A 12,743-nucleotide genomic window follows, 5' to 3' on the forward strand; every position below is an offset into this window, starting at 1 on the left:
GGTGCTGCTCAGGTCCAGTCCTGTCAGGTGGGACGGGTTGGACGTCAGAGCTGAGAACAGAGACGCCCAGCTGGTTTCTGACAAACTGCACCTCCTCACTCTGAATGAAGAATAAAAGATGTGAGCTGAAGCCAACAGGATGCAGGTTAAAACTCAAATATACACAAATAAATAATAAATATTGTAGAAAATTAATTTCCCTGAATGTAAAAGAAACATGATGAATTGATTCTAACATCTGATCCAGTCAAACTTGTTTATAGAGTCCAAACCAGGAGAACCAGAACATTTTAGCAAATAAGGAACTCAAAGTTTTCTATGAGCAGCAGCCTGGAGGAGGTGAGCTATTTCTGCTGGTTCCTGATCATCAGAGGGCGACCCGAATTGGTAACTGGATCAGAACCACCCAGTTTATTCATTAATGGCCTTCGGTTCTCATTAAAGCTGCTGAAATCCAGTGGAGGCCATTATTTCCTAAGGAGACGCGACTTGATGAAGCTTCATCACAGAGACGAGGCTCCAACCGACTGACAGCTGTCAGACTGAAGAGGACGGTTCCTCTCTGACCCGGCCCAACAGAACCACAGCTTCAGGACAAAGTGAGGAACCTGCTGCTGCTACTGCAAACCTCCCTGTCATTCAGCTCATCTAGATTTGCTTTTCTACAATCAGTCTCTTCTTAGATGTTTCATTAATGATGATTTGAACTGGTCAGTGTTTGTGGCTCGACTCTGGAGGAACAACATTTCATTCTGGATGCAAAGATGAGAACCAGAAATGAGAAATAAAACAACCTGAATCTTTACCAAACCAAACTGAAACATCTCCATCATTAATTATCATCATTTGAACTATTTTACTTAATTTTAGTTCAGTCAAAAACATTCTAAAGTGAAAAAACTGAAAAATAAATTCAATAATGTCAAAGCCCGAAATAAGAAAATAATTTATTTGTAATGTAAAAAGTTTGGAGATGTTATTCTGACATTTAAAGAGGTTATTTTAAAAGAATAAAATTATTAAACAAAGTCTTAGCATATCAGTGACTGATTTTATTGGATAAATAGAGAAAACAAACCTCAGTTTCTTCACTTTACTGATTGAACTCTCCAGGATCTCACACAGAGGCTTGATATCAGAGTCTCCAATGGTTTCACCTCCCAGTTTAATCTCACTTATTTCCAGTTCGGTCAGATCTGGGTTGGATTTCAGAGCCGAGGCCACAACTTCACATTCAGTCTTCTGGAGCGTACAGCCACCAAGTCTGTGATTAGAGAAGAAATAAAATCAGTTCTGATGAATCAATCTGGATCATAAACAGACTAAACAGTGATGTCATCATCTTATCAACATCTGATCTTCAGTTTAATTATTTACTCTTTGGTGCAAAAAAACTGAAACTCGATTTATTCACTGCATGTTTATGTCCGTTAAGGTTGAGAAGGAACTGCACATGAAAACTTTAAACCTTTCAGACAACCAGCACAACAGAGACACAATCAAAACTGTCAGATGACTGATTACCCTGCGATAATAACTCAGAAATAGTCCAAATAGTTTGGCTGTATTTTTATTTATTTCCTACTTACGGAAAGTTTCTGTTTATATTATAGGTTTTTTGTGCCTTTCTATACTAAAGAAAAAGATAAAAAATATCTATTTCGCAAGGAGATATTAACATTCATGGAAAAACCGTGCAAAACCTTATATTAAGGCAGAAAGTATGATGGCCACCCACCTTTCTTTAAATATCAAAGAAAGATGGGACAGAAACATGGATGATTTTTTATATGAACTTGTCTGTTGATCAATGTTTTACTATCAAAAATTACAAAGAAAAAAATCTGATTCTTGATCAAATCGAAACGAGTCTAATTCAAAGTGTCATGGAGTCAAAAGTCTCATGGAATTAACTCTGACATGAAAAATAACATTAAAAATAAGGATAAAAGAAAATCTCATTGAAAGGTGATTAGTCCAATATTGCTATTATGATCTGTAAAATATATTACAGGATTAGTTGTGGTTTCAACAAACCAACAATATTATCTTACATTATAATGGATAAAAAGAAATCTTGGTTCTTGCCATATGCTGTCCATTCACCTGTATTAATTATTGCTCAAAATGTCTTTCCATATAAATATGTTCCTTTGTATTTAATTAATTTTTGTTTATGATTTTGTGTGTTTCTGTTTAGTTTTCTTAGATCAGTTGTTGCCTTTCTGTTTATTGCTGTTTCCTCTTTAGTTTATCTCCTGTTAGTTTCCTTCCAGTTTTATTTTATTCACACTACAACATGGTTTCTGACCTTAACAGTTGTATTTTATGGAGTTGATTCTTTAGGAATCCACAGAGCTCCTTCACTCCAGAACCTTCCAGGCTGGATCTTTTCGGCTTCAGTCCTGTCCAATTGGATGGGTTGAGCTTCAGAGATGAGAACAGAGAAGTCCAGGTGGTCTTCGACAAACTGCAGTCCCACAAACTGAATAAGGAATAAAAGATGCAAGTTAAAACTCAAATATGAATATTTAAATAATAAAATGTAGAACATTTATTTAATTAAATCGATGTGATGCTGGAAAAGACTGGAGCTACAATCCTCCAATCACATCAGAGCAGAGTTCTTTGATGTCATGAATACTGAATGATGATTGGCTGATGCAACTGACCGCCCAGCACAGATCATCTATAGAAGGACAATGAGAAAAATACAGGTTTTATTTCAGATTTAAGTTATTCTGTAGTCACTGAGTTCTGATATTGGAAACTAATATGAGATAAAACTTAAACATGATGTTTTTCTGATACACTAAGAAAGAAATGAATATTTTATATAAGATTTAGAAGTTATTCTGTTATCCAACACAGCTTCAGGAACCTGCTGCTGTAAACCTCACTGTCATTTCATACAGATTTGCTTTTCTACACTCAGTCATTTCAATGGATGTAAAGATGAATCAGAAATGAGAAATAAAACAATCTGAATCTTTACCAAACCAAACTGAAACATCTCCATCATTCATTATTATTTGACATATTTTCTCATTTAGTTCATCAGTCAAAAACATTTTAATGTGAAGAAGACCTGAAAAATAAAGTTCAATAATGTCAAAGCCTGAAATAAGAAAATAATTCATTTATAAAGTGGAATGCTTTTGAGATTTTATTCTGACAAACAGGTGTAAAAGGAAATCTATTAGAATACAATTATTTAAGAAATAATTTATCAGTGAATACCTTAATGGATAAAGAGAAAAAACAAACCTCAGATTCTTCACTTTACTGACTGAACTCTCCAGGATCTCGCACAGAGGCTTCATATCAGAGTCTCCACCTCCCTCTATCAAGATTTCACCTATTTCCAGTTCTTTCAGATCTGGGTTGGATTTCAGAGCCGAGGCCACAACTTCACATTCATTCCTTTGGAGCGTACAGCCACGAAGTCTGTGATTGGAGAAGAAATAAAACCAGTTCTGATTAATCAATCTGGACTAAAATGTGGTAACAGTGATGTCATCATCTGATCAACATCTGATCTTCAGTTTACTGAATTTGACCCATCAGAGAATCTGTGCAGTTCCTGATTAAACTCTGGGTTTGTTTAGCCGATATCTGCTGCAGCATCTAGATTAATCATCATAATTAATAATAGTAGTGTATTCTACATAAACATGGATCCCACCAGCAAGTCATTAAATGCTGCCACAGAGGAAACTGGGAGCATAACAGACACATGATGCTCCCAGATTCGTCTCTGGACTGCGTCAGCTAAAAGCTTCAAATTGTTCTGGTCGTCCTGCAGCAGAACCGGTCTTTCTGGTCATTCAGGTCTGGACTGCCCTCTCAGACTGTTGATCTGAGAGGAACAGTCTGTCTCTGCAGTGGTCTGTCCATTGCTTCAGAGGAACAAAAGGTTTGGATGTCAGAGGAAATTTTTGCTAAACTACTAAAGAGCTGAGGACCAAAACCCCTGGAGGAGACGAAGCGTTTGGGTTCAGCAGCGTCTTTCATGGTGAAGCAGAGAAAGTTCTCCCAGTAACTAGAAGAGACTGGGATGCCAAAAGAGTTGAAGCTCATGTCTCTGCAGGTCTTCATGGAGGACAGCTAACAACCTCAACAAAGGCTGCAGATGAAGAGTTGATGAGGAAAATGGTTCCAGCTCTGGAAGCAGAGTTCTCAGAGCTTTGGGAGGATCTGACAGAAACTATGGCTTTTTCTGGAACCAGACAACAATCAGCACACTTTGGTCTCATTTACAAACTCAGAGGAAACTAGTGGGAGGAGGAAAAGTTGGTTCACAAAGTTTCCAACTAGTTTCCCTGGCAACAGGGGGTTTATTCCAATCATCTAAGTTTTCATTAAATGTAAACAATTATTTGATAAAAAGAGCCAATTATTTTAAAATGCGAAGTATGGAATGGTGGCCCATTCACTTCCAATGAGTGAAGAGGAGTTTAAGGTTAAAATTGGTCTCTGGCTGATTGGATCTTTCAAAGAAAACAGAGATTTTCTGGAGTTCAAGGTTTTCTATTAATTTTTATTTGAAAACTGATAAAAAAAAAATGTGGATGTTAAATGTCTAAAAACCAAAAGCTGCATATGCTCTGGGTGAGCTGAATGTTTAAATGTTTGAATGGTTGAAATAACGGGAGGACAATAATGCTGAATCAGCATCCACACAATGAAAACATCTGGACTCACCGAGCCTTCCTGCAGTTCCTCACAGCTGGAACCAGTCTCAGTCGTCCATCATCTGATGTGTTGTACTTCTCCAGGTCCAACTCATCCAGAACCTCTGTCATCTGCAGCACGTCGGCCAGAGCTGAGCAGTCCATCTCCGAGAGCTCCTTCTGAGAATCCAGCAGTTTTTTTATCTCCTGATGAAACGAGACGTCGTTCATCTCCACCAGACAGTTGAAGATGTTGATGCTTCTGTCAGGAGAGATTTCATAAGTGTTCATCTTCTTCGAACCACAGAAGATGCTGATGCTTCTGTCAGGAGTGATGACATCAGTGTTCATCTCCTTCAGGTTGGTGATGATTCTCTGGATGGTTTCTGGACTGCTCTCTGTCCGACCCAGCAGGCCTCCTAAGAGTCTGTGGTTGGACTCCACAGTGAGACCATGAAGGAAGCGGACAAACAGGTCCAGGTGGCCATTTCTACTGCAGAGGGCTTTCTCCATGACTTTCTTCATGAACTCATCCAAAGACAAGGAAAAATAATATTTTTCCAAAATTTTCTTGATCAGTCTTGTTTTCCTCCAGGTGTTGAAGCAGTGGCGCATGTAGACTGCAGCCAGAAACTCCTGGATGCTCAGATGAACAAAAGAGTAGACGGCGATGTTGTGAACCCCTTTCTCCTTTTTAAACATCTCGGTGAAAACGCCCGAGAACAACGCAGCATCTTTGAAGTTGATGCCACACTGTCTGAGGTCTGATTCATAGAAAACCAGGTGTCCCTTCAGCAGCTGCTTGAAAGCCAGTTTTCCTAGAGACTCAATCAGCTTCCTGTTCTTTGAACTCCAGATAGATTCAATCTTTTTTCCTTCGTCATACTTTTCCTTTTTCATTTTGAGTTGAACCAGAAGGAACTCTACGTACATCTCAGTCAGGGTTCTGGGCAGCTCTCCTCCCTCTCTGGTCTCCAACACATCCTCCAGAACTTTAGCAGTGATCCAGCAGAAGACTGGGATGTGGCACATGATGTGGAGACTTTTTGACTTCTTGATGTGGGAGATGATCTTGTTGGCCTGCTCTTCATCTCTGAATCTTTTCCTGAAGTACTCCTCCTTCTGGAGGTCAGTGAACCCTCTGACCTCTGCTACCATGTCAGTGAATGCAGCAGGGATCTGATTGGCTGCTGCAGGTCGTGTGGTTATCCAGAGGAGAGCAGAGGGAAGCAGTTTCCCCCTGATGAGGTTTGTCAGCAGAACATCCACTGAGCTGGACTCTGTAGCATCAGTCAGGATCTCCTGGTTGTGGAAGTCCAGTGGAAGTCGACTCTCATCCAGGCCATCAAAGATGAAGAGAATCCGAAACGCTTCTAAGCTGCTGATTTCTTTGGTTTCAGAAAAGAATTTATGAATCAGTCCTAATAAGCTGAACTTTTCTTTTTTCAATGGATTCAGCTCTCTAAATGTGAATGGAAATATGAAATGGATGTTCTGGTTGGATTTCCCTTCAGCCCAGTCCAGAATGAACTTCTGTATTAAAACTGTTTTCCCAATGCCAGCCACTCCCATGGTCATCACTGTTCTTATTAGTTGATCACTTCCAAGTGGGACTTTAAACAGATTTTCTCGTCTGATTGTTGTTTCCTGTTTCCTGGACGCTGTTTCAATCTGTCTGACCTCATGTTCCTGGTTGACCTCTGTGGTTAACCCCTCTGTGATGTGGAGCTCTGTGTAGATCTGGTGCAGAAGGATGTTATTTCCATGTTCAGTGAGGCCTTCACAGAGACTTTGGAACTTCATCTTCAGAGATGTTTTGAGATTACACTGACCAACAATATCTGAAACAACAGAGAAATGCACAACAGCGCACACTTTAGCTAAACTTCAGGAATACAATTATTTTTGATGTTCTCAGAACAGATTTGTATTTAAAATTTCACAATCATGAAAAAATTATTTAATAAAAATAATTACCCTTATCTAAAAATGAAAGTCATTCCAACTTCAGTCTTTGAGAAATTTTGAGATTTAATTTGTAATTCTCTGAAAACTCAGATTTGAGTTCACTGAGGTGACAGATAAGACGTTTAGTTGCCACAACAGACTGAGAAACATTTATGTCAGATGTAAAAATATTAGTAAAAATATTGTAGGCTGCTTAGTTTTGATAAATTTAAACAAAATACTGTCGCTCAGAAGTCGGCACGATTTTTGTGCTGCAATGCATTCTGGGTAGATGACGTAGGCTAAGTGCTAAGTGCAAACTCCTTCCAGCCACAACACTACTTTTTCAGTAACGAGTAATCTAACGCGTCACTACTTTAAATCCAGTAATCAAATTAAAGTTACTATAATCCAAATCACTGTGTGTCACTTTTTTCTTTTGCAATTTATTTTTAATTCCTTTGTGCATCTTGGGGAGCGACTGCCGTTTCTATGCTACAGATAGCAGCAGCGACACAAACAGACAATAGATGGAGGGAGATGTACAAGTTGTTACTGGAAAAACATGAAATACTTTGAGATTTTGTCGCCAAATCCGATTATTATAAGGGACTTTAGGCTTGTTTTTTTCTAAATTTACTTGTAAATTTAATGAGTCGCATGGTTGCTGTTTTTTGGGTTTGTTTGAACGTGAAGTTGCTTATTTGGGCTTGGAAATAAGCAGAGATGCATAATAAACCCCAGATGTTGTCTGACATCCAGTTAGTTTCAGTCAGACTTTCCCTGTGCATTTCCAGAATGATCTGTCCCACTATGTCTTCATTACTGTCAAGGTAATATATTTGCTGTGAATGACATTGAGCTTTGCGTTGGGCTAAAACAAACTGCAAACATCAAGAGTAATATGAAAAGCACAATAAACATGAAAACAGCCATGAATTAACATGTCCGTACAGTTGGGCTTTAATACTATAAATGCCATTATAGTATTAAAGTAAGTGTCACAAATCAGTGCAGCCATCTGAGCTGTGAGTTTGTTTCCAGGGAAGGAATCGGAAGTCTGCAGTCCTCAACTGAACTGAACTCAGAAAGGAACAAATCAGTTCATTAAGTGATCTGATTCAGTTTGTTCACTGAACTGAACCAAGCACCACCTGGACAGGTCAGTTGGTGGCCATGCTGGTACCAGTTCACAACGTCCAGTGTCCATTGGGACAGGTGAATAATATCAGATTAATTTAATATAAATTAACTTCAATGAAATGTACTGAATCTCAAAGCCTATTGGTTAAGTGTCCATTTGACCAAGACTGACTTCATTCTAAATTGATATGGACTCACTCTGATGCAGAGCCTCATGTGGCTCAAACTATCTGAATAAATGTGTTTATATGAACAATTTGGAATAACAGAGCAGGACAGACTGACATTCAGGATGAAGATGAATCTGAATTAGAGACGACTTCATGTCTCCAGATTGGGAATGTCTGAAACTCCCTCCATCTCAGTAAACAGATCAGTGTAATTAATGAAATGTTTCCATGTTATCTGTAGTATAAATCATGTCTGCACTGACTGATCGATGCACTGTTTGGAGAGACTGTGAGCATTTATCTGGGAGTTGAACCAGACAGGATCTGACCCTGATATCATTAAAATCAACACTCGACGTTTCTGTGGTCTGCCCTCTCTTCAATCAACATTCAGTTTTTCCAGCTCATCCGGTCTGAGTTCAGGTTGCTTTGTTCTGCTCTGTCTTCATGCTAACTCAGACCCTCATGTTGCATCCACAAGGTTAAAGTTCAGGTAGAAAGTGACCTCCAGTCATTAAAGTTGTATTCTGATGAAGAGCAGCAGGACTGATCTGTGGTTTTCTCTGTCAGGAAAGTTCTCTTTATTTTACCAATTCCTTCAAAAGAAGCCTGAACTGTTTTATCTGGTTTAATAATATATGATAATCCCCCGCAACCTGACCCCGGATTAGTGGAAGAAAATGGATGGATAATATCTTCACGTTTTTGTGGAGTGATGGTGAAATAGATCCTAGATCGCTGCAGGTTCTGATTCCTTGGTCATTATAACTGATATCAGGAGGACAACCAGTAGATAACATCAGTTAGATGAAGTGGTGCTGGACATTAATGAGGAGATCTGGATGATAAACATCTGTTGGCTTCATGTCTCAGCCTGATGTATAGATACATGTCGCCCTGCTCTGAGGAACATGCTGAGCACCACAACATGGCAACAAAACTTAAAGATCAGTTTTGTGAAACGGGATCTGTTCGATTTCAGAGGAGGGGTCAGAAACTTCAATCAGACAGTAGAGGCTGTAAACTGTGTCTCTCACCTGTAGCAGGAGACAAAGAGGACAAACCCAGCTGGTTGGACAGGGTCGGATCTATGAGCCGAAGACGTTGGATCATAATGTCACTGGCTCTCTTGCCTTTCCTCGTCACAGCATCTATGGTGGCACGGGCCTCGTCTGCTCTGGTTTGGGTTTTCTGAAGAATTTCCTCCTTCTCTGAAGGATTAAAGACGCCATCTGATAGAAGGCCATCGAGGAGCTGTTTCAGGATTTCCTCAGAAACTCTCTCCACAAACTCAGAGCGAACCTTAAGAAGTTTTTTCTCTGCAGGCAGAAATCAAAGAGAGGCAGGATTTATTCAAACTGACGTCTCAGAGAGAAACATGATGAAGATCAACTATTCATGTTGCTCCATCCAGAGATTCCCCTCAGAGTCTGTTGATCAGCTCCTCAGGTCTAAACTTATTGTGTTTCTGCCTCATATCTGAGTGATGACCACTGATTCTGTCTGCATGAATCATCACTTTCTTCTATTTTGTGAAGAATAACAAAATAGACACCTTCTAACATTCCTTTAAGATGATTCATTTCTGCTTTTGATAACTTACCAAAATCCACTTCCTGCTGCTGCGCCATCTTTTATCTGGAAAACATAAAGGATTCATTGTGTTTCATAAGCATGTGTTTTTTCCATAAATAATTCACTTTGCTCTTATGAAGTTGGAATGAAAAATACCAGATTATCCATGAAAAATACTAATTTAAACATACACACACACCGCCAGGAAAACATATCCATATAACTATGAAAATCGTATTATGTTAGTATGTAAACTGACTATAAAAATATATACTTTGTTAAATCAGTGATATAAACATTAATCTATCATGAGGAACAAGTATTAAGTATTGATGCTTGTTATCTTAATCAAATCTATAAAGCACTTTTCATACTAAAAGCAGCTCAAACTGCTGTACAGATGGATAAGAACAAACCCCCATAAAGCAATAACCCACCCCACATGGATAAACACAACTTTATGGGAAATGCACACATTAAGGGGAAATGATCCAGTTTCTGAAATACAGTTAAAAAGTCAGGTCCTTACCCTGGTCTTAATGACTTCTGGCCTTGGTTAGCACAGAGCTTTGCAACAGCTGAAGGCTGTGCAGAACGATGCTAGGGAGGCCAGAAAGCAGGACATTATTTACAATAGTCAATACAGCTGGAAATAAAAACATGCATCAGAGTCTCAGTATGGAGAGAATGGGGAAAACCCTGGCTATATGTTTTAGATGGTAAAAGCCTGTTTGAGCTCACTTTCATTCTGCATAATGAACAAATAGTTAAGAGTCAAGAAGAACATTTATTGTAGAACTGAAGACTGTTGTAAAATATTTAATTATATTCTTTGGGCCAGATGATTGTCATTTCTTAAAATGTTGAATGAAAAGCTGCAAATAAGGCAGACAAAAGAAAAAACAGAAAATACTTAGAAAATCAATTTAATCTTAAATCAATTCAGTTTCCAGTCTTCTGTGTTATTCTAGTTATTTACTGAAAAATTGCAATTTTTTTGTCTAGAAAATTTTGAGTTACTTCTTAAGACAAATAAAATAATTTAATGTGGATTATTTTACTGATAAAAAACATTAAATTAAATGATCCACACCAGTTCTCATCACACCTGACTCACCTGAGGCTCCGCCCCTTCTCACTAATAAGAGAAACGCCACCTTGCTTCAGTTCATTCATGTTCCAGTCATTGTACACCAGATGGTGTTGTTTATTTACTTTCCAGCCGATTCTTTCAGTCAAACACATATTTGCTCCAATTTTAAAGGGAATTAAAAGACTCACTACAGCCAGGAGCCAAACCACTAGGGTCAAAGGTCAAAATCCTTCCACCAACCCAAAGAGGAAAAGCTGCAGTGATTCTCATTTTAGTTATATGACATAAACTAACCCAAACATTCAACACTGAACCAAAATTAGACAAATAAATACCTCAAAAGGTCTAAATATTCACAGACAAACATACTTTAGAGACAAGTAAATTTCTTTAACTCACCAGGAATTTTCGTTTTCCTCATCAAAACAAGTTGACACTAAAGGGGAACATGAATGCAGGAAATATCAGGTAGTAAAATAATTAAAATATGAGATACAGAAACAGACTAACTAGGAAGAGTCTGTAAACAGCTGTGGGAATTATGGCTGATTCAACTGATAATTTAGCAGATATTTGTGATTTCCTAATAATCATTTAAAAGCCAGAAAGAGAAATGGAGCGACAGTCAGAGTGACACTGACTGTCGCTTACATTACATGTAGCTCCATGTAACTGAGCTACATGGAGCCAGTTTTAAAGTCCCTGGCTCCATGTAGCTCAGAGATCAGACTATTAGTTTATAAATCACAGAACACCTCAGCACCACAATACATTAAAGATCTGCTGTTGTCATAGCAACCTTCCAGAACCTCTCAGGTCTCCTGGTTCTGCATCCAGAACAAGAGCCAAATGAGGAGAAGCAGCATTCAGCTTCTATGCACCACAAATCTGGAACAAGCATCCAAAAAACTGCATAACACCAAGTTCCTTTAAATCTAGACTAAAAACTCAGCTGTTTAGAGTTGTTACTGAAATCTAATCACGAATCAATAATCTGATGTGCAAACTGTAATGTTGTTGACGTGTTTCTATGACTTTGTAATCTTGAGTTTAATGATGTAAAGCACTTTGAAATGCCTTGTTGCTGAAAGAAGCCATACTAATAAAATGTGATTGATGAATATTCTAGGGGCTGTTATTATTCACCATGATCCTCCATCCATCCATTTTCTGCTGGTGTCTCTCCAGCTAACGTTCTGGGCGAGAGGAGGGGTCACCCTGGACAGGTCGCCAGTCTGTCTCCATGACCATAATCACTTATTATTGATACATGTTTAGGAATTGACTGAAATGTGATCAGCTGTCCTCTGTCAGCACAAACTGATTCAATCCAGATTTTCTACTGATAAAAGCCCAGAGAAATCCTCTCTGATCAATAAATTATTTACTCCATATTCAAATATTTTCCAAACAAGGAACCCAGATATCTCAGCCGGGCCACGAACACTCAGAACCTACTGGTACCAGTTTGACTCAGAGTTCCTGGTTGAAATCAGGTGCTGCAGCTCTGCATCACAAACAGAACCAGAACCGGGCCCAGTTCTGGTTCTGCCCAGCAGCTCAAAGAGAGAAAACACAGTCAGGACTGGAAACCAGAAGAAAGTGGAGGTAAAACTCACCTGGTCGGACCTTTACTTCTCCTTCTGTTCACACAAACCGAGTCGGAGCGAACTGGAGAAAAGTCTCCAGAACTCGCCACACCTGAGGCTCCGCCCCCTCTCACAGCACAGGTGTGCTCACCTGATAAAATGCTAAGAATCCTGCTGTCTGATCATCATTACCTGGAAATAAATGTTTAAAAACAACAAATTCACATTTCAGTCAATATGTTCTTTGTTTAAAATAATTAATGGAGATTTTAAGTTTTGTCTACGAAGAACTTTATAAACCAACCAATGCTGCACCAGGTTTCTGCTCAGCATGAAAGAGCAATAAACCTCCAAAATTATTTTCTTCTTGTTCTACTTTGATCTCCATGGAGATATTAAATCTGAGGTTCCCAGGACTGAACCTTGAGCTTCCCCACATTCAGATGAGACGTTTCCTGCTGACACAAAGACGTCCCAGTTCTTCAGGTCAGACTGGAACCAGACTGGGCCTAGAGCACTTCAGCAGAGATCTTTTCTAGAACAAGAACTCACA

General features: G+C 38.9%; 1 protein-coding gene and 1 long non-coding RNA gene across 2 annotated transcripts in view; one reads left to right on the plus strand and one right to left on the minus strand.

Moving 5' to 3' along the window:
- Nucleotides 1-161, plus strand: part of LOC107838182 (uncharacterized) — a 1,317-nt gene extending 1,156 nt beyond the window's left edge. The window contains exon 2 of the long non-coding RNA XR_001664230.1: nt 13-161. This is a non-coding gene — a long non-coding RNA (uncharacterized LOC107838182). The remainder of the gene's footprint in view (nt 1-12) is intronic.
- The window catches only part of LOC103149165 (protein NLRC3-like), a 16,867-nt gene extending 4,515 nt beyond the window's left edge, over nt 1-12,352 (minus strand). The window contains exons 1-10 of the mRNA XM_016679700.1: nt 12,221-12,352; nt 11,001-11,037; nt 10,038-10,108; nt 9,537-9,571; nt 8,971-9,252; nt 5,025-6,514; nt 4,705-4,964; nt 3,268-3,447; nt 2,312-2,485; nt 1,079-1,264 (exon numbers count right to left, since the gene is read on the minus strand). Of these exons, the coding sequence (XP_016535186.1) occupies nt 1,079-1,264; nt 2,312-2,485; nt 3,268-3,447; nt 4,705-4,964; nt 5,025-6,514; nt 8,971-9,252; nt 9,537-9,564 (2,600 nt within the window). The 5' untranslated portion in view covers nt 9,565-9,571; nt 10,038-10,108; nt 11,001-11,037; nt 12,221-12,352. The remainder of the gene's footprint in view (nt 1-1,078; nt 1,265-2,311; nt 2,486-3,267; nt 3,448-4,704; nt 4,965-5,024; nt 6,515-8,970; nt 9,253-9,536; nt 9,572-10,037; nt 10,109-11,000; nt 11,038-12,220) is intronic.
- Nucleotides 12,353-12,743: the final 391 nt, after the last annotated feature.

The sequence above is a fragment of the Poecilia formosa genome, unplaced genomic scaffold (assembly GCF_000485575.1).
Source record: "Poecilia formosa unplaced genomic scaffold, Poecilia_formosa-5.1.2 Scaffold218, whole genome shotgun sequence".
NCBI lineage: Eukaryota > Metazoa > Chordata > Actinopteri > Cyprinodontiformes > Poeciliidae > Poecilia > Poecilia formosa.